This window comes from Callorhinus ursinus, unplaced genomic scaffold, assembly GCF_003265705.2.
Source record: "Callorhinus ursinus isolate GAN/ISIS: 27379988/994484 unplaced genomic scaffold, GSC_fseal_2.0 scaffold51, whole genome shotgun sequence".
Classification (NCBI taxonomy): Eukaryota; Metazoa; Chordata; class Mammalia; order Carnivora; family Otariidae; genus Callorhinus; species Callorhinus ursinus.
The window spans coordinates 8,782,125-8,809,596 of NW_027397113.1; the positions used below are offsets into that span (position 1 = coordinate 8,782,125).

Genomic DNA, 27,472 nt, shown 5'->3' on the forward strand with positions numbered 1-27,472 from the left:
CTTTCACCAAGGGGTGAGGGCTGAGATTTCTGGCCAAGGACTAATTATGGGCTGAAATCTATGACTGCCTTTTTTTTTTTTTTTCTTCCTTCCATTTTTAATTAGAACGTTCAATCCAAGGAAATCTGTTCTCCACCGGAACACTCTTTATGGTGGTTTGCTTGGGGGAATTTCCTTATCTGTTTCTCAACCGAAAAGCCGTGGGTGGAGGTGAGTGTGTGCCTGCGCACGAGTGTGTGTGTGTGTGTGTGTGTGTGCGCGCGCATGTAATAGGCTCCATGCAAGTTCAAGAGTATGGGGTGTGTGTGTGAGTGAGTATTGGGGGAGACTTGAGACAGAGGCTGTGGGTGCTGGCTGCCTCCCGTGTTGGGGGAAGATGGAGGTGTGGTTGGGTGTGAGCTGTGCCGTACAGTCAGTTAAGTGGATTTCTCCGGGTGGGATTAGGAATCCTTGATTTTACAAAGCCTGGCTCACCTTCCAACTTCATTCTCAGTGGAGGGGAGGGCAGGATGCTGCAGCGGGGCTAGGAGTTTTGCCCTCCTGCCTACCCCTTTCAGTTTAGGGTAGGGGCAGGCCCCTTGCGGAGCAGGAGTACTGCCGCAGTGTTCGTATCTCTTGTGTTTGTGTGCTGGTGTATGTGTGTGTAGAGGGAGGTGGTGGTGTAGTGGACTAGGTACGTAGGTGTGTGCTGGGAGGTCTCCGTACCTCAAACCACCAAGAGTTCATTCAGTTCCAGGCTTTGAAAATTGGGGGGAGAATTTCTCCTCCCTGCCCCAGAATCAAACATTTCCAATTCTAGGGTTCACCTGATTTGGGCTGTGCGGACCTGCCAGAGGCGCTGAGAGAGCCAAGGGAGCCCCAGGGTTGGAAGAAGGAGGGATTTCTTTCTTACCCACTGAAGTGCTGGGGTCAAGGAAAGGAAAGGGGGCTGGAGTGGAGGAGCGATGCAGGAGAGGGAGGAACAGAGGCCGAAAGGTCTGCGGCTGGGTTAAGTGAAGAGGGTCGCTAGGCCTCGTCCCCCACTGAGGGTGGCGATCCTGGTCCTTTCTGCGGCAGCTGTGTTCAAATTCGGGGAGACGGCCAGAGTAGACGGACCCAGGCTCAGCGCTGACAAAACATCCACTCCTGGTTTTTGCACACACCAGCCCGACTTCCCGGGACCGCCGCGGTGTCGAGTCCCGAGCTGACGCCCTCCAGCCGCCATTAGGCGGAAAACCCGGAGTGGCTTTCCACGCCTCTTGGAACGGAGTCAAAGGGCACCTCGGAGGAGGTGGCCAGCCACCCAGCCCCGCCCGGTTCGAAGCCGCGGCCGTCAGAGGCGCCCCGGCCGGGCTGGTCGCGCCGTGCGGCAGGACCCGCAAGCTCGCAGGGCCCACCCGAAGGCTCCGTGCCCTCCCCGCGGGGGCTGCGGGCGGGGCGCGCGGGGCGGCGTTGGTGCCCTCGGGGCGGCTCCGGGCGGCGGCGGGCGCAGGGCTGCAGTGCGGCGCGCGGCCGGCAGCGGGCAGCAGCGGGCGCAGGCAGCCGCGGTGGCAGTGGCAGCGGGCGGGCGGCGCCGGCGGTGCCCCGGGCGCGCTCACACACACACACACACACACACACACTCACACGGCCTCGTACACACTCACACACGCTCCGGCGCGCACACGCGGCGCGCAGGCCAGAGGGAGGAGGCTCGGCGCGGCTCGGCGGCAGCGGCAGCGGCAGCGTGCTCGGCGGGCGGGCGGGAGGGCTGGCGGGCGGCCCCCGCTCCCCGGCTCCGCGGCTCGGTGCAGCCCGCGCGGCCCCCGCCCTCGGACCCGCCCCCGGGGGTCGCCCGGCCCCATGCCCTGCAGCGGCGGCGGAGCAGCGCGCGGCCGCGGGCGGCTCTGAGGAGCCCGGAGGGAGCCGGCGACTAGGGGACCATGTACCGGGACCCGGAGGCGGCCAGCCCAGGTAAGCGCGGCCCCGCGCGGGCTGGGGCGCCCCGCACCGGCAGGCAGGACGGCGGCAGCGCCCGGCGCCGTCTCAGAGCCCCAGCCCGGGGCTGCTGTCCACAGGAGCCGCACAGACTCCCCCCCCCCAACCCCGCCCCGGGGTCATCCCAGCCCCGGGGGCGCGGGCTTGAGGGGCAGCGGCTCGGACCCCGGCCCCCGCAGTCCGGGCGCTGCCAGGCTTGATGCCCGGCGCCGGCTTCGCAGTGTCCCCACAAGGACCTCCTCCCCCCCTCCCCCAGCAGCCCAAGGACAACGTGTGTGGCGGAGCGAGGAGCCACTGTCCCCGCGGGAACCGGGCAGTGCCCTCAGAGGCACCCCCGGGTCCCCAGCACCGGTGCCCACGGGTGCCAGCGCTGCGGGACCCCAGGGCAAGGATCCCAGGCAGCTTTGGGCCAAGGTTGTGGGCACCGGGGAGCAGAGTGACATCGGCGGTGCCAACTGTGAATTGAGAGGGTGCCAAGGGGCAAGTGGGAATCTGGTGCAGCAGCAGCAGGGGAGGGGGCCTCCGGAGAGGGAGGGAGGGTGGGGAACGGCAGGAGCGTTGACGCGGGGTTGGCGGGGGGGGGGGGGGGGGACAGGAGTACCTGAAGGGAAAGAGAGCAGAGATTGGTGAGAACGGGGGTGCCAGGGGAATGTGCTCCTGGGTTTGGGTAGGGGGAAAGCAAAGATCCCCAAACTCACTCCAGTCCTGTCGGGGGAGGGAGGGGGAGGGGCCGGCTCCTTTGCATCTCTCCCGAGGGAGCCGGGGAGTGGCCTGGGAGCCCACTGTCTGCTTGCTATCCTCCAAGCCCTGGCCAGGAATCTTTCCTCCTTCCTCTGGAAATTGCTCTGCCATTTCCTCCTTGGCTCCTGACGCCTCCTCACACAGTGCCCACCTGTAGGCAGGTCCCCTGCAGCTCCTGCTCAGGCTGTCTCAGCTCCCACCTGGGGTACCCCACCCCAGACCCAGCACCCCCCCCCCCAGTCTGCCAGCTCTGGCAGCGGGGTCTCTGCTTCTGGTTTTCTCTCTGATGCTAAAACAAGGTACCCCAGGCTGAGAACTTGCTCCCAAATGAAGGGCCTCCAGGCTTACTGCTGCTGACCTCCCAGGGTTGGGGGTGCTCCGGGAAGGGACAGCTCTAAGGCCCTCTGCAGAAGGGACCTTGAGCCCCCAAGGATTTTGAGGGCAGTCCAGGGGACACCAGCTTTGTCCACTCTTGCCCCAGCCCCACATTTGTTCTCCCTCTAGGGGCAGCCTCAGCCTGTCCCTGCCTCCTGAGGAGCCGGACCCTCACCCCCATCAAATCATCACCGCCTTCTGAGTCCACTGAGGAGGACCTACTGGTGCCAGGCACTGCACTCACTCAGCGCTTGGGGATAAGGGTGAGAGAGACTCGGTCTCCCTCTCTGGAACCTCTTGCCCATCCATGAATGTCCTCTAGGTGATGGCTGAAGGGACATGGCTCTTGGAGACCCCTCCCTTCCTCTGCCTGAACCCAGGTCACCAACCCTGGCACCTTCCCTCACGAGGCGGCCACCTTCCAGCGCTCGGACCCAGGGCAGAGGCAGTCTCTGGCCGGGATCACCCTCTCAGAAACCAAGCGCTTAGTTCAGAGGCCAGCTCTCGGGTACGAGGTTGGAAGGGGAGATGCAGTGAGGACACTCCCTTTACCCCTGCCCTGCCAGGCTGGCAGCCTCCCCTTTCCTCTTAGCCCAGTGGCCTGGGTCCCTGCCCTCATCCCCTCTCCCTCCCCCCCCTTTCCTCCCACGCCTGGGCACCATGACATCACTGCTCCTCGGAGCACCTCTGCCCTCTCCATGGAGGCCAACTTGACATGCTTGGCATCTTCTGGGCAAAGGGCCTGCAACCCAGTGCTGCCCCTGGCATCCTGGCAGCCCCTATGGGGCGTCTCCCTCTTCCGCCCTCCTCCCCAACAGGCCTCCCTATGGGGTGGAAACCTGTCTTGCCCTGTTGCGGTTGCAGGGCCCACCAGTGCCAGGGGCAGGGGCAGGGGCAGGGCAGCACTGACCAACCCGACCCGGAACAGACTGGGCCTGGGGTTCACTTCCCTCTGGTGTGGCCCCTGGACTGAATGGGGTCAGAAATAGGCTGGAGAGGGCAGAGTCTGCTTTTGATCCTGGGTCCTCTGGGGCTCTCTGAGGGTCCAGAATCATCAATCTGGCCTCTGTACCCCAGCCCCCCGGCATCCCCGCCCACCTCCTAGAATCCCTACAGCTCCAGGCCAGACTAGGCATTCCTTCCAACCCCAGCTCCCCTCAGGCCCCCTAGACTCTGCTCCCCCAGGCAGGGCTATGTGCCCCCCATTTCTGTCCCCCACCTCCCCTTTGGCTGGCACCTGGTAGGAGTGAGATATGCAAACTAATGCCTGTGTGATTCAGGCCCCCCCTTTCTGGTCCCCCAGGGGCCGGTGCCTTGTCTGTTCTGATCTCCTCATCCCGCTCCCAGGGAACACCTGTGGCCCAATCGGGTTTTTTTACGGTTTTCCCTCTCCTGTGCTCTGCTCTCCCGTGTTCCAGGCCGGTTCCAGAGTGTCCCCCCGTGTTCCAGGCCGGTTCCAGAGTGTCCCTGACGTACTCCTTCCCTCAGCCCACTCACCCTGGTCTCCACAGGGCTCAGCCTGCTGGCTAAGACCCTGTCCACAGTTCCCTACCCACTCGGGCCCCTGGCCCCTTCTGGGATCTAGCTCAGCTTAAGCAAGGGACTGTGGGAAAAAGCCAGAGCCCAGTGAAGAACGAAGACCAGCCCCCCTCCCATACACCCCCCCTTGGCTTCTGCTCCAGACTCTGTCCAGCCTCCCCCAAGCTGCCATGCCTGCAGCTTCCTCTCTGTCCCCTCCCTGAGGCAGGCGGCCCTCTCCCCGCCCTCAACCCTCCTCCTGTGTTCATCCTGAAGCTGCCCTGGCCAGGCCTCCCTGTGTCCCTTCGACCCAGGCCCCAGGCCGGGCAGGGCCTCGGCAGGCCTGCAGGGGTCAGCGTTGCAGTGGGCAGGCAAGACAGTTTCAGGGAGGGAGGAAGGGAAGGAGAGGTGACCTTGCAGTGAGTGAGCGAACAAGGCCAGAGAGGGAAAGTCTGGGCCAGTGCAGCAGAGCTGGGAGAGAGGTCAGGTCCTGAGGCTGCCTGCCTTGCCCCCAGCCCTCTGTGAGCTTGTCCCTGGGGGTAGCAGTGCTTGAAGTGCTGTCTGTCCCACCTGTTAGTGGGCTCTGCCCTCTACCAGCAACTCTTCCAGAAAGGCCATTCTCAGGAGCACAGGGGACACACTGCATGGGGCAGGGGGCCTTGGCACAGCGGATCTCCTCTCTCAAGGCGGAGGGATCCATGAGGTTGTCCAGGCCAACCCTCTACCTGCTGGGCACAAGTTAAGAACAGAGGCCATTGGGTGGTGTGTAGGGCAGGAGTTAAGGGGTATGGCTGAAAGGGCCACCAGGATTAGGGAGGAGGGCTGGGGTATGGGAAGGTCCAAAGAGACCTCACTTTGTCTGACCGGTTGGTTCACTGTCAAACTCCTCCCCCGACCCCCATCTACGCCCCAACCCCCCAAGCCCCACCTGCACAGGCCCAGACCTCCCTTGCATCTCGGGCTTGGATCCAGGTCTAGGGCTGAAGAGCCCACGGTCTCCCAACAGGCCATGGCCAAGAGGGGTGGGGGCTGGGGCTGGGCGGGTCTGAAACCCTGGGTGAGAGGGATGGCTTCTGTGGGCTTGGGCCAGGGTAGCCGGTGCCCCCAAGCTGCATGTGACTGTGGAGACACGACCCTCCTAGGCCTTGGGTCACGCATGCTCTTAGGTGGCTTTGTGAGAACAGCTTGACCAGCGGGCTGGGTACTTGAGAACTGGGGGCCAGTGGGGAGGGAGATAGCCTCAAAGCCCCTCCTGGTGGGGGAAGAGAGGCTAGAGCGAGCCCTGCCCCTGACTGACCCCAAGCTCCGGCCCAAGGGGCCCTGAAGGCAACATAGCCTAGCAGCGAAGGGCTGCCCCCTCTCACCACCCCCTGCCAGCCCAGCTGTTGCAGGAGGCCTTGAGGGAAAGGCAGGGGAGGAGTGGGTGGCTCCTTCCCTCTGGCACCCCTCCTTTCCTCCCACCCCCACTCCCCGCCCACCCTCTATTCTCTGAGGGACTTTGAATCCTTATTGAATCTGATGGACCGTTTTCAATAACTGCTTCCCCCAGGGGAGCCAGGCTGTGAACGGCAGGGATAGGAGCAGTGAGGGGGGGGCCTCTTGGGGGGAGGGCAGCGGGAGGTTGAGTCCTGAGCCAGGGATGCTTGGCTGGAAGGGGCATCACTAGGACAGTCCCCTCAGAGGTCCCATTGCTCCCCGGGGTGCACGGGCAGCTCTGCGTGGATCCGGCTCCCTGCTCCGTGGGCAGTACCCGGCAGGTGGCACGTGAGGCTGGTGAGGTCAGCTCCCTCTGTTGTGGCGGTCACTGGTCTGGCCAGGTGCCGGAGCCAGCCGGTGCCAGGCCCAGCCCGGGTGCCCGCCTGCCTTGCAAAGGGAACCCCAGCCGGTGGTGCCAGGAGGGTTGTGCCAGTTCCGTGGATATGGAAGTGCCTGACCTTCCAGGCAGTAGGGGCAGCCTGGCTGGGTCCTGTCCAATTTGCGTCTGGAGGGCAGGGCTTTGGTCTCACCCAGCAGCATTCCCCAAGGGCTGGAACGGAGTTGGCAGAAGACAGCATGGGACCTGTGGAAGGGGCTGGACGGTGCCCAGAGCCTGCGCCTGGAATTCCGGACCCAGCTGGTTTGGGAGGTGGGCCGGCACGTCGGGCCTGCTCTGGGGGGGCTCTGTAGCTTCCACCTGGAGGGCCCTGTTGCAAGAGGTGTGTCTCCTGTGGGCAGGGGGCTGGGTAGGGAGCTGACTTGTATCAGGAGCCGTGGTGTTTGGGGAACGGATGTCTTGTCATTGAACCGGCGGGGCCACGGGCCCTGGGGCAGAGGGAGGGCAGGGCCCGAGGGGGAAAGCTCGTGTGTGCGAGTTCTGGTGCCGGCTGAACTCGGTCATAGCCGCGCTCGCTTGCTCGCTCGCTCGCTCCGTCTGAGTGCCGGCCATAAACAGCAGCTAATGAGTGTATTTGTAGTTAGGTGCAGGAGGTGCGCGGGGAGCTGTGATGGGAAGCAGCGGGGAGGGCGCCTCCCCTGGCCCAATCCCCAGCCTGGCGGGCCGATGCCCCCCAGGGGCCCTGCCTGCCCCCTGCCACACCCTCCCACCTGCCAGCCGGCTGCCTCTTGAGGCTTCCATCTGCCGGGGCAGGGAGGTCCTCACCTGGCTGTGTGTGCAGCGTGCACAGGTGTGGATGGGAGGCTGTGGGAGCTTTGGTGTGTACAGATCCGGGCATTTCCAAGACAGCATGTGTGTCTGTCAGCGTGTGTGTGTGTTTGTGTGTGCGTACTATGTCTGATTCTGTGCGTGTGCACACAGCCCTCCCCCAGAGCCCCGAGAGGAGGGCCGCCCCCACCCCCATCTTGGTAGTGGCCCTGCTCCTTTGATGCCCTTCTCAGAGTGCAAGAAGCTGGGGGCTCTCGGCAGGCTGGGCGGGGGAAGGGGGAGACCCGTTGTGCCCATCAGAGGAGACAGGAGGCAGAGGTCTGAGCCCCAGCCCCAGGGGGCACCCATAGTTGCTACTAGCATCCGAGAAAGGAGAGAACTTGGCGCCTGCAGAGCCCAGCCAGCTCTCTGGTTCTAGAGCCCTCAGGAGCCCCAGGAATGAGAGAGCAGGGCTGCCAGGCCCGGGGCGGTGGCGGGGGGTGGGGGCGGGTCAGCCCTAGTAGGTGGGGGTCCCACGGTGCTGGCTGGTGAAGGGTGTACCCTGCCCCCAGCCCGGCTGGGGCGGTGTGGGGTGTGGGCAGCCACAAGGGGTGCCCACGTGAGGCCCTGCATGAGGGGAGCAGAGAGGAGAACTCTGTGGCTAATGTGTCCAATTAAATTACTTCCAACCCTGCGGCGGCAGCTGCTCCCGGTGGGGCCCTGGGTACAAATTGGATCCGTCTCATTACCACGGGGGGTGTCAGTGGGGCCAGAGAGCGGTCGGTGGCCAGCTCAGCCAGCACACGGCAGGCCTTCTCCCCCTTGCTCAGCCTGGGCCCGCTCCAGCCCCCTGGCGCATTTGCTCACTCCAGTACCCCTCAGGCTGCCAGGGGCAGGGGGCAGGATGGTCAGGAGGCACGCAGGGCCTGGCAAACCTCCCAGCCCTCACTCCCTTTCTCCAGGAATGGGGGTTTCACGCTCTGTAGGGGGTCCAGCCTCAGGAAGCCCTTCTCAGGTCACCCGACCCACCCTGTTCCCTCCCTTGATAACAGGAGCACCATAATAATAGCAGGTTCTTGCTTGGGGAGCGCTTGGGGAGCACTCAGGATGTGCTAAGCACGTCATGTATGTGCCGCAGGGGGTGGCTTGCTTTTAGCTAGGTCTCTGGGGTCCAACAGCTAGCCATCTGTTTGAACCTTGGCAGAGATACTTGCTGCTCTGTCCCTGGAGCAAGTCACTCCTCTCTTCTGGCTTCGGTTTCTTTCTCTGTTAAATGGGTCTGATGATGGTTCTTATTTCACAGGGTTGGAGGATGAGGCGAGGTACGGCGGGAAACATCTTTAGCAGAGAGCCCAGCACATAGTAAACACTCAGCCAATGACGGCTGTTATCAACATTATCCTGCACCAAGTGATTGATGTCTGGCATGAGGGTTCCGGAAGCTCCAAGGAGGACATGCCTGCTTCAGCTGTGGTGGAGGAGGAGTCGGGGAGGGCTTCCCTGAGGCGGTGTCAGTCGGTTACCTTCAGAACAGCAAACACGTGTTGAATAATTCCTACGTGCCAGGTGCTGTTCTAAGCACATGACATACGTTAGCTCTTCCATCCTCCGACCAACCTGGGAAGGGGAAACTTGCAGTTAGAAGTCAGCTGGGGCTTCCAGCAAACACCAGCAGACCCAAGAGCATGAGCTTGGAGTCCAGGGCCTTGGGTTTTGAAGGAAGAATAAGAGCTTGCCACATGACCGGCAGGGGTGAGGCATTTGGTGCCATGGGGACAGCATGTGCCATGGCCCAGAAGCAGGGTCTCGTTCCATGGGGGCTTGAATGGGGCTAGAAGGGGGGCCTTTGGGGGGCAGTAGCAGGAGGTGAGCCTTGGGAAAGGTGGGCTGGGCCAGATTATGAAGGTCTTGGCATTCAGAAACAGGAAAACTGGATTTTTTCTTTTTTTAACGAGGACCATGAAGAGCCATGGATGACTTTCAAGCCCATCTCTATACTGTAAAGAACTTGAACTCTGCAGCAGTGTGGAGGGTAGGAAGCCTGGAGGCAGGCAGGTACATGGAGCTGGAGTCCCAGGTTAATTCATCTGTCCCCACCTTTGCCCAGCCCCTCCTGGGTCTCTCCCCTGCACAGGGCTGAGTCCGAGACACCACACCAGGACGTCTGCAGCTTTCAGCTGGACGGGGACCCTGCCCTCGGAAAGCTTGTGGCAGGTAATGGGCTGTCAGGGGGGCACCAGGTGAAGATAGGTATGCATGGGCACACCCCGGGGGCTTACCTAGGGACATAGGGTATCAGAGACAGCCTTCTAGAGAAGGATACAGCGCCCAGGTGGGCAGGTCCAGGGCCCAGTGGACACAAATCCATGCTCCTGGGGATTGAATCAGCACCCCACCCCACACCATGGGTATCAGGGCCAGGCCCTGGGGGAGCCACACAGCTCACACTCCAGCTGCCAGCCGGGAGCTCCAGAGCCCCACCAGAGCCAACCTGTCTCCACGGCAACTGGGCAGGCCCCTCCCTTTCCATGCCCACGGCCCCTGGCGCAGGGGCCCATTCCCAGCAAGGCTTGGGTACGTCTTCCCACTTCCCTGGGGGCTCGTCCCAGGGCAAACGCCCTCACCCCCAGGTGCCGGCAGCACACAGACATGTTGGTTTTTGGGTCCATGTGCACACGTGATGTGGATGTGTGCAGGAAGCAGGGAGGCCGGGATGGTCTACCTTGCCCGCCCACCTGAACTGGGGATTCGTTCCCCTGGGGATTTGGGTCAGATGGGCACTAAAAGAGCATAATGCCAGGCTGAACCGTCGGCCCCTGCCTCAGGGATCAGGGTGAGGAAGGCAGCCCAGAGAAGGAGCAGTAAGGAGGGAACAGGCAGGTCAGGGAAGGTGGCAGGGGAGAATCTCCTAGCAGGGCCTGGCAGGTCCACAGATCACCTTGTCCTTCACATTCGGCATTTCTTATCATCTTCACGGCAGCCCTGTGAGGGAGAGATCGCCCCCACTGTTGTACAGGTGAGGAGCCCGAGGCCCAGAGAGGGGGAGTGTCTCACCAGGCCACTCCTCAGAGCAGGGTCATGAGATTGCAAGGCAGCCTGACTCCAAAGCCTGGGTCTTAACCACCAGGCTCTGCTGCTCCGTGCCTCCCTAATCCCACTGGGATCCGAGCCAGCATGTCTCTCGGCCCATCACTTGGAAGTGAGTGCTGGGAATTGGTATTGGCTGCAGAGCTGGACTCGGAGGGTGTCCCCAGTGCCTCCTTTAGTGCTTGAGGCATCCCCTAAAGCCTTTGTTCTCAGGTCCCTGGAGTGGGGTGGAGCTTCCTTCCCACCCTGACTCCTCTCCCTCTCTGCAGGCTCAGTGGAAGGTTCCTCTCAGTCAAGGGGAGGCTCTGAAGAGAAAGGGAGGAACCCCTCACTCCCTGCTCGGCACCTGCCAGCCCTGGAGGAGCCTGATGAATCGGCTGTGTGTGGCCCCCCCAGCCCCGTTCCTCCCTCTCCAGCCCCCGCCTGGTTGGGGAGGTGCGAAGGAAGCGATTTCACAGCCTGTCAGCTGAGGCCTAAAAATACCCAGAACTCTGAGCTGCTTGGGCAGGGGGAGGAGAGAGCAGAGACCAGGATGGGGTGCCGGGGGGGTGCAGTGCTAACTTGGCCAGAGAAACCTCACAGCCCCACGGTCCTACTCAGATGTGATGGGCAGCGATCCCCATCTGACCCCGCTTATGGGCCTCGAGAGTTCGGACCCTCAGACCTAAGGGAGGGCTTAGTGTCAGACGGGAGCCGTGGAACCCAGGCCCTTCAGAGCCTCCGGCCGAGGGCTCTTTCTCCCTCCCCACCCCTGAGCTGGCTGGCATCTTCAGGCCGTGGGAGCCAGGCTGGGCGTGTGCTTGGTTCCTTCCCGGAGAAGGTGCTCGCTTCTGTGAGGGGAGAGGCGTGAGGAAGGCAGCGTGGATGAGGGTGCTGACAGGTGTGCAGTGTGATGTGTGAGCCACCCAGGCACCAGAGGGGGGCAGAGGAGAAGGGGTGTGGTGGCCCACGTCACTGCCACGTGGCTGTGTGCTAACGCTTGGCACAGGGCCCCCCACGAGTCTGCCAGCGCCCAGAAAAGGGGACCTGTGTGTGCATGCATGTGGACCTGCTGGAGTCGGCCTGCTCTGGGTGCCAGAAAGCCTGCGGAGACGTAGCACCCGGCGAGTGCAGCTATTCCAGATAGAAACTGGGTGAAGGCTCAGGAGCAGGTCTATCACGCAGACCCATGCTGGTCATGTGTGCTTCCCATGTGGAAACGTGATGGCATGTGTGCCCCTGCAGAAGGGCAGGGGAAGACTTCACCTAAGAGACTCATTAGGGAAATAATGCAGAATGGCAGCCAGAGCATGGGCTCTGGATCAAAAGTAATGGGGTTCCTGGGGTGCCTGGTGGGCTCAGTCGATGGAGCATGCAGCTCTTGAGCTCGGGGTCATGAGTTCAAGCCCCATGTTGGGTGTAGAGGTGATTATAAAATTAGCAAATAAAAATTAAAAAAAAATTTTTTTTTAGTAGTGGGGTTCAAATCCCGGTTCTGCCATGTATCGAGTAGCTGTGTGACCTTGGGCAAGTTGAACTTTCATTGCTTCATTTCCCCGTCCGTAAAGGGGAGGTGATAATAGCACCCACTGCAGGGCGCTGTTGGGAGGACTTGAGGATTTGCTGTATATGAACTGGCTGGAACCATGCCTGTTGCCACGTTGGCATCATGGGTACACTAGCTCTTCCCATCTGGTTCGCACCTTCAGTGACACAGGTGGGAGCACCAAGTCCAGAGGGGACCTGCCCAAAGTCCCACAGTAAGTTAGTGGCAGAGCCAGGACTAGAAGCCTGGCTCCACTGCCTTAAGACGACGCCTGTTCAAATGTAGCACTTGATGATCCTGCCCCCACTTTGGACCACAAGAAGGCCCTGCAACACAGGACTGTAACCCCACTGGCATCTGGGGCCTATATTCTGCCAGAGCTGGGCTGGGATCATGGGAACTTGAGAATCTGAGCATCTTCAGATAACGCCGGGTGGATGGGTCCTCGGGGTAGTGGTCGGTCGCCTGAATTAGAAACACGCCACCAATTTAGCCTGTGGACTTGGCCAATGACTTGACTTTCCTGAGTCTCAGTTTCTTCCCTATAATGGAATTCCAGTAATACATACTTTATAGAGTTATCCTGAGGACTAAATGAGATCGTGCATGCAGTGTCTGAAGTGGCTGGAACACTGTGCCTAGTAAATGCTCAATTATGTTAGCTGCAGTTAGAGCTCGTGCAGAATCCTCCTACCCAGTGCTCCATAAACAGTCTCTTCCTTTGCTTCTCCTTTAGCCCCTGGCTGCCCTTCCTCCCGTAGATTGATCAGGGACTGACTTGCTAGCAACCAAGACCTGTCTTGGTCTCCTGTTATTGGCTTTGCCCAGGAAGGAACAGGACCCACCAGTGGGACTTTGACCCTGCACCCTCTACATCTGGCCTCATCATCCACTCGGTATAGGAACTTGGACAAGCACCATTTCCTCTTGGGTCCTTGGTCCTCCCTTTGTCAAGTAGAGAGGCTGGACCCCCATAGTCCCAGAGCCTCCTGGTCATGTTGCTGTGTGACCCCGGAGGATCCCTGGCTCAGCCCACTGGAGGCGGGTGGCAGACTGACGAAGAGAGATCAGCTGGCTGCCCTGGGTGAGTGGAGCATCTGGGCCCTGAGCTGACTGGTGGCCTGCCATCATGCTGGCCCGTACCTGTGGCTGCGTAGGAGGGCATACAGGCCCAACTGGCTGGGCACTGACATTGGGGGAGGCTCAAGGACGACGACTAGAGAGAGCCCTTCTTGGGGCCCTGGGAGCTGCCACTCCAGTCGTCCTCCCCCGCTCTCCTCCCCTCCTCCCCAGGGCTTTCCTTCAGCAATTCCTCCTTCCTCCCTGTCCTTCCTCTCTCCTTCCCCTTCTGGGAGTCTCCCAGTATCTCCCTCCCTCTGCCTCTTCCACTTCAGTAATTTTGACCACTTTCCAGGGTGCCTTCTTCCGTCCCCTCCCTCCACAGATGGGAGAGCTCTTCATCTCTTCCCCTCCTCTGTCTCTCTGCTTCCTGAGATTCCTTCTCTTTCCTTTCTACAACATGGAACAAATGTCCCTGTTTCTCTGGATCTTCCTGGCTCCCCCTGCTGCTCCTGAGCCTAGGTCTCTCTCTTACTCTGCATGGGCATGTCTAGGCTCCTTTGTTCCTTGTCCCCTGGCTCTCTCCCACTTCAGAGTCCCTCCCCACCCCCCAGTGTCCCCACCTCCACCTCCATTCTTCCACTTCCTCTGTGCTCCTTATTCCTCTACCGGTTCCCCTGCCCTCAGAGTTTCCCTGCCTCCTTCAGATGATGGGGCTGATGGGGCCGAGCCAGGCAGTTTCTGTGGCTGGCACTGCTATTCAATACCTCAGCAACCCCCCGCCCGTGTGAGTTGAGAAAGGGGGTCAGCCCAGGGCCCAGGGACTGGCAGCCTTGCCTCCTAATTAGTAGGAAGTAATTGCCTGGAAAAAAAAAATTTCATTTAGAATGAGACTCTGAGACTCCAAGGTAGAGCTGAGCCAACTGATGGCCCCTGGGGACGAGGAGGAGTGAAGCAGCCCAGGTCAGGGTCTTAGGAAGCCCCTGGACCCCCTCCCTGGCTTAACCCCAGGACCCCAACCTTATGGAAGTACGGAGAGGGCACTGGGCTGGGAGTACCACCGTCTTCATCTGAGTTTTGGTTCCACTACTCACTGTGTGACTTGGGGCAAGCCACTTAATTTCTTTGTGCCTTAGGTTTCTCTCCTGTCAAATCGGAAGAATGCCTCGGTATCATGAGGGTTAATTCGGACAATGGCTCTGAAATCACTTTGCAGGCTGTAAGTGCTGTGGGAGTGTGAGGTGTTACTGTGTTCCTCCAATGTGCTCTCAGATGAGATGTGAGGATGTGGAGGGGTGGGGCAAGGAGGCTTCCAGAACAGGGAAGGATGGGGAGGTGGATCCTGCTGAGCTGCAAGAGGAACGGCAGACAGATGTGGTTTCCAGAGCCAGTCTCAACACACACCGGCTGCACCACCCTGAGTGGTCACCTCACCTCTCTGGACCCCCCTTTCCTCATCTGTAGAATGCTGACCATCATGCTTCTTCCTGGGGGGGAGGGGTTGTAGTTTTCAATGAGAAAATGTTTGCAGAGCTCTTAGCAGCTCTTGGCCTAGAGTAAGTGCTCAATAAATTATATTATTTGTATCTACTGTAAAGATTGTTATCTTTACTCCCTACCTGGATCCAGAGAGGCAGTGATTTGGGGCGTTGTCTTCAGGTGGTTTTATTTGCTTTGATGTTTGTTTTGGAAAAGAGGGAAATTTCTACACCCAGTGAGGCTAATATGAAGCAGTTCCTAGAAGCACTAAGCAGATCTGCTTTTCAAAGAACCCCCACCTGTGGAGTAGGGAACAGGAGTGGGCAGAAATTAGCTTTCTCCTCTGACTCCCGTTTTTTCCTAGAGAGGGGCTGTGGGCAAGTTTCTTATCTGGGTGGATGTGAGGTAGGGAGCCTTTGCCCTCAGGGGGGCCTATTACAAGCCCTTGTGTTCATTTTGGTAGGGCTCACCCTACAGCGGGAGGAAAAGTTGTGTTAGAGGGAGCAAGAAGTTTTTTCGCTTGGCCGGGTTGACCACTGCGTTGAGTCTTCGCTGTGAAACAGGCAGCATGGTATTTCAAGGCGGCCGCCGGGCGGTCGGACTGCTTGGAACGTGCAGGTTATTGGGCAGTGCTGCAAGCTCAGAGAGCCATATTTTCCCGGGATGGGTGAGGGCGCGGTGACGGCGGACCGTAGGCCACTCCTTCCCCACCCGCCCCGCGCCACCGCTGGGGACCTTCTGTGTTTCTGCTCTAAGCGCAGTACCCTCACCCAGCCGCCAGGAGGCAGTTCGGCGGGCTCCACTTGAGGGAATGGGAGGCGGCATTTACATTAGCGGGGAGGCTTTTTTGGTCCTGAGTCGGAGTACTGACTGGGTCCTCAGCATCTGAGGACTTCACCGGGGAAAGGGAGCTCTCGAAGTTGCCTCGTCGCCGCCATGGCTTCAGCTCGTGGCTGATCAGGGAGGAATTGGTAGAGGAAAGTGGTCCTAACAACAGTCCTAAAAACAGCTCCAGTCGTTTGGATCCTGCTCGTTAGGGGCAATACAGAGCGGCCTGGAGGAAGGAGCAGTCTCGGGACCGAAACGATTTCAGCACCAAGGACAGGGGCACCGCGCCCGTCACCTGTTTCAGAACCATGGACAGATCCCAGGGCGGCGCTCTCAGCGGTGCAAATGATACCTCGGAAAATGGTAGAATGGCACCTCCCAGACGGAATCTCAGTCCCATGTTCTAACGAGGAGACAGGACCAGAGAGTTGAGTTAGTTGCCTAAGGCCACACACCCACAGCGACACAGTGGGTGGCAGAACTGGATTCAGATCCCCAGTGGTCTCTCTCCAACCATTTCTCCCCACCTGGATTTCCACTAGTTCTCTCCCTCCTTCCTAAACATCCCTGGGAAGAGCTTCACATTCTAGTCTATCCCTGAGAGCCCTTGAGCTGGCAAAGATTAAGTGTACCCTTTCCCCCGCCAAAACCCAATCAAGACTCTGAATCTCAGGATGGAAGATTCCTAGCCTCTGAAGCTTTTTCATGGCTCCAAGCACCAGGTGGGAGGGTGTCAGGGCGGGCCAGGCGCCCTGGCCTGTAAGGAAGCCTGTGACTTGGGGAGCTAGAGTTGAGTCATCAGCATGAGGAACTCTTAAGTGCTCTGAGATCCTCAAATAAAATAGAGCGCACCATTCCAACCTCAGCTTCTTTGCAGCCGTGTATTATTAATAACAATAAGATGCTGACTTAGGCCAAGGCACAACAATGCATTATTCATAGGAGTAACTAGTGGTCAAGGCCTGCACTTAATCATCACACGTCCCTGATCCTGCCCCTGCTCCACACTCCTGGTGGAGAAGCCCTCCACCTGGGCTCCTCCTTTCCTGGGCACTTGCTGCTCTGATGGACATGATCATTTTCAGGGGTGCCCAGGTGGCTCATCGGCTTTGGGATCAGGGTGATTGGGGAGGGTGGCTGATTCCCAGCTAACTCAGAGCTGGCACCTGGTTCCGTTCGTCTTGAATGGCTTTGACCCTCATGACTTCCAGACTTAGCAGCTCTCTGGAGTCTACAGATGGTCTCACCGCCCCCCCCACCACCATCTTTTGAGGCTGAAGACTGAAGTCAGATGTACCAGGCTTCCCTAAGCCAGGAATTGTGGGAAGTGGGGGTGGCTGTGGTGAGGGAGGGGTCACCAGGCTGAAGATAGCCCATCACCATTAAATATGGCAAGAGATATGAAACCCTAGGTAAACTCTGGAGCACTTTGTAAACTTTTTGGCTCTGAACAAATGTGAGCCATATTTACCAAGGCCATGTTCTCTGCTGGAAGAGAGAGCCAAGGTAGAGAAGGCATACAGAGTGCATGAGGCCTTTGTAGCTCACCAGGCCCTGCTCCCCTGATGAAGAGTCAAAGTGCTGGTGGATCCTGACATGTTCCCGTCCAATTTCTTGCTGGAACGGCTCCTGGCCCATCCGGACAATCCTTCATTCGCTGTTTACTCACTTGGCATCGCCTCTGAATTCTAAACCGTCTGCATCCAGCCAGCACTCTCTCCTTAGCTCACTCACGCATTATCTGTTTTTATTACAGTCAAGGTTGAAGAGGTTTGCTCGGGCTAAGCCCCTATTTTCAGCTACTTGTAACTTTCCAAAACAATTCCCCTTGGGCCTCCTCTTTCACCAGCCTTGAGCCCACCCTGGCTGAAGCCTGAGGGGTTGTGGGTGTCTCCTTGGCTTTCTGAAGGACACTCAGGGAGACTGTCCAGGGGGCACGGGGGTAGGGTAGAGGCCCAGCTTTCCTGGGAAATGAATGCCACGCTCTCTTTCCCCTCCTTTTCCTTCTACCTGCCCATCTGATTTTCTTTTTCCCAAGGTGGGTAGCTTGGAGGGGGAGTTTTAGAGTAGAGAGAGGGCAGAAAATTCAGCATGACAGGAGGCCCAGAGCTTTGCCTGGCTGTATAGTGTTCGGAGTTTTGCTCATTGATTTTCTGTTGCTTTCTCCCCAGTTCAGCCTTTTTCTGGCTTTGTGTGTGTGTTGGGTCAGGAGGATGGAAGAAGGTGGGATAGGTACCAAAAATCTCCCCCCCTTCCCATGCCCAAATAGTCCAAGGACTGGTAGGCTCTGCATTTGTAAATGCCCTCCCACCTTCCCCTGTTTCCTTCTGCTCAGCATGCACGTGGAAGGGTGCTTCCTTTGGAAACCTGTGACTCTAGCTTTCACTGCTTTCCACCTTGAACGTCATCCTGCAGCCACCAAAGGATAGCGGGGAGGTGCTGGGGCATGATGTGTCGTAAGTAGTGCAGAATCAGGTGGGAGGAGGCAGTATTAGGATAGGAAGGCACTGGCAGACGTAGCCCCAACCACCCCCAACATCACTCTTCTTTATCTCCAGAATAGTGGTTGTGCCCTAGGTGGTATCAGAGACAGGGCCCTGGGCAAATCCTGGACTACCCCACGCGTCTCTGTTTCCTGCTCACCCTTGTCTAAGCCCAGGGGCCCAACCCCCCAGCCTGTTCGGGGACCTTTAGGTGGACTGAGCCTCTCTCTAATGAGGGTGCTTTACCGAGGCTGAGGGCTGAGCCAGTGGAAGGAGGAAGGATCCCTGGGGAAGGGTGTGTGAGAGGAGTCTGCAGCTTTGGAGTAACAAGGGCATGGCTCTAGTTGGTAAGATTTGGGGGGAAATTCCTCTCCCTGCCTTTTATTTTGTGTTCCCTCTGTTTCTTCTCTTGGCTGTCCTCAGAGTGACTTGGGTTCAAGCTCCTCTTGGATAGAACAAGAGAGAGAGAACTGTAAGGTTTGAGGTTTACAGACTCCAGGTGCAATCCTGGCTTTACCTCTCTTCTGCTTATGGGCAAGTATTTAACCCTTCTGAGGCTCGGTTTCTTTCTTTGTGAAATGAGCATGAGTGTAGTTACCTCTAGAGGGGTGCTAAAGAATGTAAATATGATTCAGTGTTGAGCGTACATTAGTTACTATGATGAGAGATATTTGGTAAGGAGAGCAAGGGCCTGGGATCTGGGGATCCCGAAAGACAGAAGCAGTCTATGTTGGGAGGGCATGGGGGTGATGGGACAACTTTGGAAGGCCTGGATATGGACAGTGTGCGTGTCACCAGCCGACAGTGCAAGAGCAAGCAAAGTCTGAGGGAAAGAGAGTGTGTGCACAGATTTCCAGCATGTCCGGCAGCTTCTCTGTCTCATATCCAGGGCTGTGGGCTGTGGGAGAGCCCAAGCGACGGGGAGACATGATCGTACCCCATTGGCTCTGTTTGGGGGAAAGGCCTACCCCCAAGAAAAGGACGCTGGACAGAAGGTCAGTTAATTCAGTCTTGGAGAATGAAGAGACTGCTGTGAGCACTTGTCATCAGGAAGGGCTTCCTGGAAGAGGCAGGCTTGCCTGGGGGCCTTGAATAACTTCATGCATCTGTTTAGCACTTACTTATCCAGCTTCTCCTAGGCACCAGACCTGGCCTACAGAGATGAGTGGTCTGGGGTCTCGGCCCTCCAGGGGTTCCCAGTGGGCGAAAGATAGAAAGTGCTAATTATTAACCCACAATGATGAATTGCCATAGTTACGGGGGAAGCAGAAAGGAATGTGGGAGGGAATGAAGACCATCTCATGTCTCGGGATAATCACGGTAGAAGATAGAAGGAAGGCATTCCAGGCAGAGGGAAGAGCTTGTGCCAAAATGAGGAAGAGGTTAGGCGTCTTGAAGGTGGGAGGAAAGTGAGGCGATGCTGGGTCATGCAGTGGAGCCCAACGTGGAGTGCTGGTACGTTCTTCAGCTCGGAGGGAGGCAGCTGCAGCTGCAGTAAAGGGCAGGCTCGCGTCCTTAACCCGCCATGCCTGTCTCTGCCTCTGTGAAATGGGGATGATCCTGGTACCCGGTTGTAGAGATCACATGTAAACTTCCTGGCACAGCGTCTGCCGCAAAAGGGGAGTGCTCAGTTAATGGGAGCTCTTGTTTTATCTTGACAGAACCCCAGCAGGGGACGTTAGGGGCTGAGGTCACTGGCCAGGGACAGAGATGTGACTGGAATCCAGGCCATCTGCCCCCAGGTCTACTTCCTGTCCCACTGCTCTGCCTCAGAAGGACAGACAGAATTTGAGTAGAGGAGTAACGGGCCTGGGCAAAGATTCCAGGCCAGAGGATGTGCATGAACATCTAGACCTCGTGGATGGCGGAGTGGGCTGGGCATCTACTCGTGGCCATGGCCATGGGGTGTGCGTATTTGTGTGTATGAGTGTGAGCACAGTGCCCATGCACAGCATGAGTCTCCATGGCTTGTGCGTGTGTGTGTATTTGTGTGTACATGGGTATCTGCCTAGTGTGTTTATGCATGTGTGTGAATGAGCGTGGGTGTCTGTGCAGGGGGTGGGTCTCCGGGGCTGTGTGTGTGTGTGTGTGTGTGTGTGTGTGTGTGTGTGTGAGCGTGCACGTACCTGCGTGCACATGTGGGCTGTGTGGGCCGCATGGCTGTGCCATAGAGTGAGCCTCTATGGTGTGTGCACGTGTGTTGTACGAGCCATGGGTGTCCATGTCTGTGACCTGTGTGTGTGCACCTCCTCCCCCTCTGGCTCCCCTGCTGTACTCCCCCCTCCCTGCCCTCCCCGGGCAGCTGGTGAGCGTGCCCTCAGAAGCCCATTCCCTCTCCGGCAGCTCCCCAGGGCATCCCAGCAGCCAGCCGTCCTGTTTGATTCTGTTCATCCATAAATTATGGCTTGCTGAGGAGATGAGAAGGAGTTGGGAGTGGGGGCAGAGCCTGGCAAGGGACGGGCTCAGGTCTGCGGTCCACACCTGAAGCCCAGCCTGGCTTCCAGCCAGGCCCCCCCACGCCTCCTTGCCCCAGCCCTCCCCACTCCTTGCCACAGGCATTCGCTGATGCTCTTGGTCTTGGTCAAGCCCCAGGGCAGGGAGCTGGGTGCACAGAATTGGGTAAGACAGGACCCCTGGCCTCTGCTGTCTGGTGGGGAAGAACTAGATGTGTATCTAGTGCAGTATTTTATTCAACACTCATTGAGCGCCAGCTCCGAGCCCCAGATGTCTCTAATACTGGGTGGACGTGGTGATACTATGATAATAGCTAGCATTTATTGCCTACTTGTTTTGTGTCAGGCACTGTGCTAAGTGCATTATATGTGCTAATTCCTTTAAACCTCACAGTTGTCCTATGAGACCTGTACTATTATTAGCCCCCATTTACAGATGGGGACACAAAGGCACGCAAAGCTTAGGTCACATGTCTTGGAAGAATAAGAACCAGAATTTGAACCCAGAGAGTCCGGTTCCAGAGCCCTGGTCCTTAATCACTGCAATCTAAAAGAAGGGTTCAGGCACAGTGTAGTGGGAGCTCCGAAGCAGGAGAAATTCATTCCCACTGGGGGATCTTATGGAAGGCTTCCTGGAGGAGGTGCTTTTTATGGGGGTCTAGAAAAATCAGGAATTGTCAGGCAAAGATGGCATGGGGGAAGACTGAAAAGGGTCCTGGCGTGTGTGTGTGTGTGTAAAAGAGAGGCTCAAACTCTGTCCCGGCAGCCTCTCCCATCATGTTTGGGTGACAAGTGGGATAACAGGCAAGTACTGAACATTTAACATTTACTGAGCACCTCCCATATGTCAGCCTATCGCAGAATATCCAGAATGAGCAAAGCAGATCCAGCCCTTGCCTTCATGGACCCTGGAGTCTGGTACACAGTAGGTGCTTATAAATGGTAGCCTCTATTATTATCATTATTCTTAGAGGGCTGAGGTTCCTCCTCACTCATTCTTTCAGCAAGCTTTTGTCAAGCACCTGCTGTATGCCCCGCTCCCTCCTTGGTCCTGGGAAGACAGTGGTGAACAGAGAGCAAGCCCTGCCCTTACGGAGTGGACATTCGAGAGGGGAAGACGGCATGAGCTTGAGCATGTCGTCCACCCTTAGAGGTGGCTGCCTCCTCGAACACACAGGCTTTACCCCGAGAGCTACTTGACTGGTGGTGAGGTCAGGAGCACAGGACCCCCACCAGATGAGCGTTCATCTGGAGCTCGGGTCAGCTGACCTTCCCTGCCACAGGCCTGGGCAAAGGGACAGCCATGTGCCCGAGCTTGCGCCTCACTCCCAGGACACCCCTGGGATCGGACCCACGAGGCCTGGCTCTCCCCGCTCCTGCCTCCCCCTGCCACCCGGGGCCCCTGGTGTCATCTGTCTGCCCTTGTCTGTGTCTCACTCCCGGGATCCGGGATGTCTCCTCTGCCCAAGGATAGGTTGTGGAACCCGGCCCTGTCAAAAGCTGATGAGGGCTATGATATTTTCTTTCCCCCAGTGTTAATATGCTGACGCTAAGGGGACTTGAAACCATGTATGTCATTGGAGGAAGCGTTAGAAGGGCCAGGGCGTCCATGCCTGGAGAAGACTGGAAGGGGACATGAGAGCTGTCGGCAAGGATTTAGAGGCCTGTCATGCGGCCGAGGAAGCCAGCGTGTTCCCAGCAGCTCCGGAGGGCCAGCTTGGGAGCGAGGGGGGATGGGATGGGGGGGAGGAGTTCTAGGGAGACAGACTCCCCTCAGCACGGGGCACAGCGACCCTCCCTAACCATGCCTGTTGGTGGAGGGCCTGCCTCCTGCGACTTGTCACAGACAGGGCTGACCAGAGGGTTCGTGCATCGCTGGGGCCAGACTCCATGACGGCAGAGGTCCCTTCCGGCCCCAAACATAGTGATCCATGCTCTTGGGAATGGGGTCACTCTGGCTGACAGGCAAGGACACACGCCTGCACCCCCTTGCTGGCTGAGGACACCGTGTCACTTTCAGCCATCACATCAGTGCAATTTGCAGTGACAAGCCTTTGTTTTACCCCGGCTTCAAGGGCTGTGGGTGGACAGCCGGGGGCCTGGCGGGGAGGGGTTGGACTCCATGCCTGTGAGCTGACAGCAGCAGATCCTGGGGGTCCCAATCTAGGGGGTGCAACTTGCCTTAGCAACACAGCTCTTTCTTCAAACGGAACTTTCTACGAAAGCCCAAGATGTGAAACAGGGAAATGCTCTTGCTTTTTGGAAGAGGGCTTGAGGGACGGCAGCCTCATCTACTCGGCATCCACCTCTGTGGCCCCTGAGAAATCCCTAGGATCCCTAACAGTTCCAGAGAGCACACAAAGCAAAGAGAGCCGACTTTGAGCCAGACTGCCTAGGTTTGAACCCTTTCTCCACTACCTACTACCGGAATGACCTTGGACAAGGTTCTTGACCACCTTTGCATCTCCGTTTCCCCGTCTGCAAAATGGGGACAATCGTAATGCTTACTTCAGTTGCTGTTGTGAGGACTGAGTTGTTAGCTCGTAAGAAGCATCTGGAACACCTGGCTTATCATCAGAGGAAGGGTCAGCTCTTCCACAGATGAAGGCACTGACATCCAAGAGGCTGAGCGCCTTGCTCATGGCCACATAGCTGGTTAGTGGCCAGAACAGGGCCTCCACCAGTTTTCCTAGACTCCAAGCCCAGTGCTCATTCTGCCTGCCCTCAGCATGCTACTTGTTTCAAATGGGCACTCCCTGGATCTACTGGGGGCTCTTCTTAGCATGCCCACTGGCTTCTGGGATTGACAGCCTCCGTCCTCAGGGGCCCTCTACCTACAGCAGGGGTTGAGGAGCAGTTTTGAGAAAGACTTTTTTTGGCAAAGAGAGGAGGTAGACCCCTTGCAGAATCGCCCCATGGCCAAGATGTATGTGGAGGGGGAGGTGGGAGGAGAGGGTGTGGGGGCGGGGCAGAAGAACCCAGCTGGAGCATGGCCTCCTACCACAGCACCACAGCTACCAGACCAAGAGCCTGCCCCCTCTGGTCCTGCCCCTCCCCCACTCAAAAACCTTCCATGGCTCCCATGTCCTGCAGAACGCAGCAGGGCCCTCAGCCTGATAGACAAGCCCCTTTCCCATCAGGCCCCACTCCGTTCCCAGCCTGTCCCCTTCCACTTCACACCCACTAACCTAGACCAGCTCCTCAAACAGCATGCCTGCCCCCCCCCCACTTCTTGCCTTTGCTCTTGCTTTTCCCTGTGCCCTCACCTCATAGCCATCCCCAGACCACACCAAGTACCACCTCCTCAGGGAAGCCTTCCCAGATAGCCCTCTAGTCCAGTAGTCACTTCTTCATTTGTGCTCCCAGAGCCCTCTGGGTACGGTCGAGAGAAAACTAACACCACTAACTTTAATCATAATATGTAACTACCGAGTGCTAGCAGTAACCCCATGGCGGGGGGTGCTACTCTTGTCTCTACTGGTAGACACTGAGTGGTTGAGACACTTGTCCAAGGTCACTCAGCTATGAAGAGGCAGAAACTGCACTCACACTTTGGTCTTTTCTCGGATATTTTGGAGTCTGGAGCCCTGGGCTGGGTGTTCTGCCACTCACTGGCTCTGGGGCATCTGACATGCTAAGAAATAATCAGCTGAAATCTTGCCTCTTGCCTGGCCCGCGTGCCTCATGCGAGATTCTTAACAGATAGTGGTTGAAGAAAGCTCAGACCAAAAATGGAATTTATTTTATTTAAAAGTGAGTTTAACAGAGGAAGGTGTGAGGTCACTTGCTTTTTCAGCCCACATAGCACCCCCCTCCCAGACTCTTCCAGTGGGGCAGGGGCAGTTCCTGTGGAGAGAGCTGGAAAAAGTGCAGGTCCCCTTCCTGGGAGGTACATTTGCTCCTCTCTTTGCCACAGGCTTGAGTCTTGGGGCGCTGGGGGCGTGACCTGTGGTGTTATGGCCTTCACTGTCCCCACTCGTCTTGCCCCCTTCCCTCAGAAGCCTGGAGGTTAAAGATGGAAGCCTCCCATTCGGCAGATGTGGCCTTTCCAATCTTGCAGAGCTGTGTTCCTCCACCCCAGGAAGGGAAGGGCAGGACCAGGTCCTTGGTGTCTGCTAGTTGTCCAGGTCAGAGCTCCTGGGTGCTGTGGGCCCTGAGGCTGACAGTGAACTGGGTGCAAGGCTGGGCGGGGGCAGGGGTAGGGGGAGGCTACAGACTCAGGACAGGAGGAAGCTCAGTTGGCCTGGCAGGTAGACTGGTGGGGACCAGGCAAAGGTGGCCTTTTCCCACAGCTGGGAGGCTCAGGAAGTTGGGAAGGGAGAGGTTGGGCCCAAGCAGGACTCTAGGGAGAGCAGGTGGTGAACCGGCTGCCCAGAACACTAGAAGGGCGGTAGGAGGGAGCCCCAAGGGCTCCGAGAGCTGGGCTAACCGCTGGGCCCTTCTCCACGAGGCCCCACAACCAAACAAGAGATACTGGGGGCCCAGAAGCTAAAACCACAGGAACCAAGACCAGACAGATACCGTCAACTCTTAATTACCGCCCTCACTGGCACCGAAAAGCCCATGCAGTCTCCTCTGTAAATAAACAGCGTCTACTTGCCTTTAGGACGCATCCTAGTGCATACATATTCACAGTGCACGTGCGATCTATGCTGCTTTCTTTCGACTCACTCCCCCACACGAGAATTTCTGGTGAAATTTTGCCTGCCTTGCATTTGGTTTGGGCTCATGTTTGCAACCACCTGTGAGAAGGCAGGGAGGAGGTTTAATCCGCATTTACACGGGAGAAAACTGAGTGGTTCTGTGACTCGTCCAAAGCCACAGCGAGCAAGTGGTAGGATCTGCACAGAAACCTGGGGCTTTTGTCCCAGGGCAGGTGACGGGGCAAGCTCAGGGGGCTAAGGGTTAGGAGGGCAGGATGTACAGAGGCCACTTGGGTGGGCTTCCAGCCCGAGGAAAGCTGAGCTGAAGGGGGTGAGGGCTGGTCAGGGGGTTACAGAAATTCCCTTTTGGATTACACATGTCGCCGCTGAGTTTGGGCCAGACACTTCTGAGGGTCTGTTAGTGCCCATGGGGCAAATGTCCTCGGACATGGTGCCCTTTGGGCAAATGGGGCTGGAGTTGTGGCTCAGAGTATTGGAGGAGATGGAAGGGTGCTGGGCAGGAAGGGTGTGCTGAGGAAGTGGCTTTTTTAGGGGAGGTAGAAGTGTCCACTGAGGCCTGGCTGGGCAGAGGGTACACTTGGCCTCTCCCTTTGAGGTGTCAAGTTTGGGCAATGGTGCGGATCCTCTGGGCTCACACAGAGCCCATGCAGGGAGGGTGTGGGAGGAACTTCAACCTGCACAGTGCCCCCATTTTACAGATGAGGAAACTGAGTCACAGAGAAAGGAAGGAACTTCCCAAGGTCAGCCAGCAAGCCTAGCTGGGAGAGGAACTTGTGGCTCAGAGCTCCCAATGTGGGGGGCCAGATGGTAGGGTAGGGTAATTGCTGGGCGGGGGAGGGGGGGGCTCTGGGCTGAGGGAGGGTGGCCGGCCCTGGCCAATGAGGGTCTGACCTGTGTGTGTCCTCCCCAGGGGCGCCCACCCGCGATGTCCTGCTGGTCTCTGCCATTATCACCGTCAGCCTTAGCATCACTGTCGTCCTCTGCGGCCTCTGCCACTGGTGTCAGCGCAAACTGGTGAGGCTCCTGAGGGCCCCGGGGGCGGGGCCTGGCCCTGCACCCCGCCCCCCACAATTACTGGCTCCCGAACCCTCTCAAGGGCGCCCGCAGATGACCCACCTGCTCACGTAGTCAGGCCCATTTCCGTAGGAATTCACACGCACGCACGCACGCACGCACTGCGTTTGCCTGGGTGTTGGCCCCGTATGTCGTGTGTACACCCAGAACCACACACCTAGGGACACATTTGAGGACACGTGAGTCTCACGGGCATGCACACGCCCCACCTCCCGCAGGAAGAACCGTAAGCGCAGCCTGAGAATCGCCGCGGCCCCCTCCCACCCCGGTGCCTGGCGCCCCACCCCAACCCCGGGCTGGGCGTGGCCGAGCTGGGTCTCCTGGCCAATGAGGAGGCGCCGCCCGCCCCGCCCCACCCCCAGCGCCCGCACATCCATCCTGGTTCTTGGGGTTTGTACAAGCACAAACGGCTTCTTTTCATTTTTAACGAGGGCTGGGGAATTAACGAGCAGGATTAGGCCATCAATAAGTAACGAGACCATCAGGAGGGACATTCATCACCCGAAGGCCCGAGAGGGGAAGCCGGGCTGAGGGGTCTACCCCGCCCGCAGCCCGCAGCCCGCAGCTCCCCGAGAGGGGCTGAGGGGCCGGCTGCAAGGCTAGACCACCACCCCGTTTCTCCCCATTCCCCCAGCCCCAGTCCTGCTGCCCCAGCCCAGAAGTGCAGTGGGGACTTTGGGGGCTGCAGTGGGGCACCCCCAAAGGTGGACCCAGAGGTGTCCCAGATGTTGAGCCTTTCCTGGGATTAGGTGAAGAAGCGTCCCGGACAGACACCTCCAACCCCTAGATTGAGAACGGTGGGAGTGGGGGCCAGGTGCCACATCTGGAACCCCCATTCTCTCCCTGCCCTGACACAGAGGGGCCTTAAGGGCGAGGGGGGAGGGCCATGGTCGTGGGCACCAGGTAGCTGGGGGCTTCAAGCCCCAATCCTATGGAAGAGAAGGGGCAGATAACCCAGCATGTCTCCTTCAGGAAAGGCAGACTCAGGAATGGAGAACATGGGTCTCCATCCTGGGACATTCAGCGTCAGGGAGCTTCTTCCCCTGGGGAGGAGCCATGGAGAAGGCCAGCTCGGGCCCCATGTGCCCTGAGTGTGAGTGCACGGGTAACCTGGGCCTGCTCTACGTGTGCAGGTGCGTGGAGCCAGGCTGGCCGCCCTGCATTGTTCCTGGATCCCCGGTGTCTGCGTCTGTCTCGGAATTTCAGAGGAGGTGGAGGAAGGGGCTTGGCCACGTGCCTGTGTGTGCGAGTGTCCTCAGAGGCCGTGGGAGGGGCTGAGCACACACGCACTGTAGCCCTGTGCATCTAGTTGCAGGGTCTGTTTGGCTGTCTGTATTAAAGTCCGCATTTGAAGGCCCAGGAAGGTGTATGAGCAGGCGCTGCTGGTGACCTTGAGTGGGGGTCTGTGTGCTGAGTGTGCCGACTCTGAGGGTATTGGTGCAGTGCGTGTGTGTCTCTTCACCCCTGCATGGTGGGATGTGCTTCATCTCATCAGATCTCCACCCCAGTGAGCTGACACTTGCTTCATCCCTACTGTCGTGGCCTCTCCTGGTAAGTGCTGCAGTGTGTGTGTGTGTGTGTGTGTGTGTGTGTGTGTGTGTGTGTGTGTG

At 58.4% G+C, this 27,472-nt stretch overlaps 1 protein-coding gene across 14 annotated transcripts in view; it reads left to right on the top strand.

The window, feature by feature from the left end:
* The first annotated feature begins 1,534 nt into the window (after nucleotides 1-1,534).
* SYT7 (synaptotagmin 7) overlaps nucleotides 1,535-27,472 on the top strand; it is a 63,406-nt gene continuing 37,468 nt past the window's right edge. For 4 of the 14 annotated variants that reach the window (XR_012375501.1, XR_012375502.1, XM_073883638.1 and 1 more), the window contains exons 1-3: nucleotides 1,535-1,932; nucleotides 24,123-24,251; nucleotides 25,699-25,802. Coding sequence is in view for 11 of the 14 variants with exons in the window: in XM_073883638.1 (XP_073739739.1) it covers nucleotides 1,902-1,932; nucleotides 24,123-24,251; nucleotides 25,699-25,802 (264 nt within the window). In the remaining 3 variants the exon portion in view is untranslated. Of the gene's footprint in view, nucleotides 1,933-19,002; nucleotides 19,127-24,122; nucleotides 24,252-25,698; nucleotides 25,803-26,844; nucleotides 26,996-27,357; nucleotides 27,414-27,472 lie in introns of those variants that run through there. The other 10 variants (XM_073883643.1, XM_073883642.1, XM_073883644.1 and 7 more) reach the window with 9 other exon arrangements.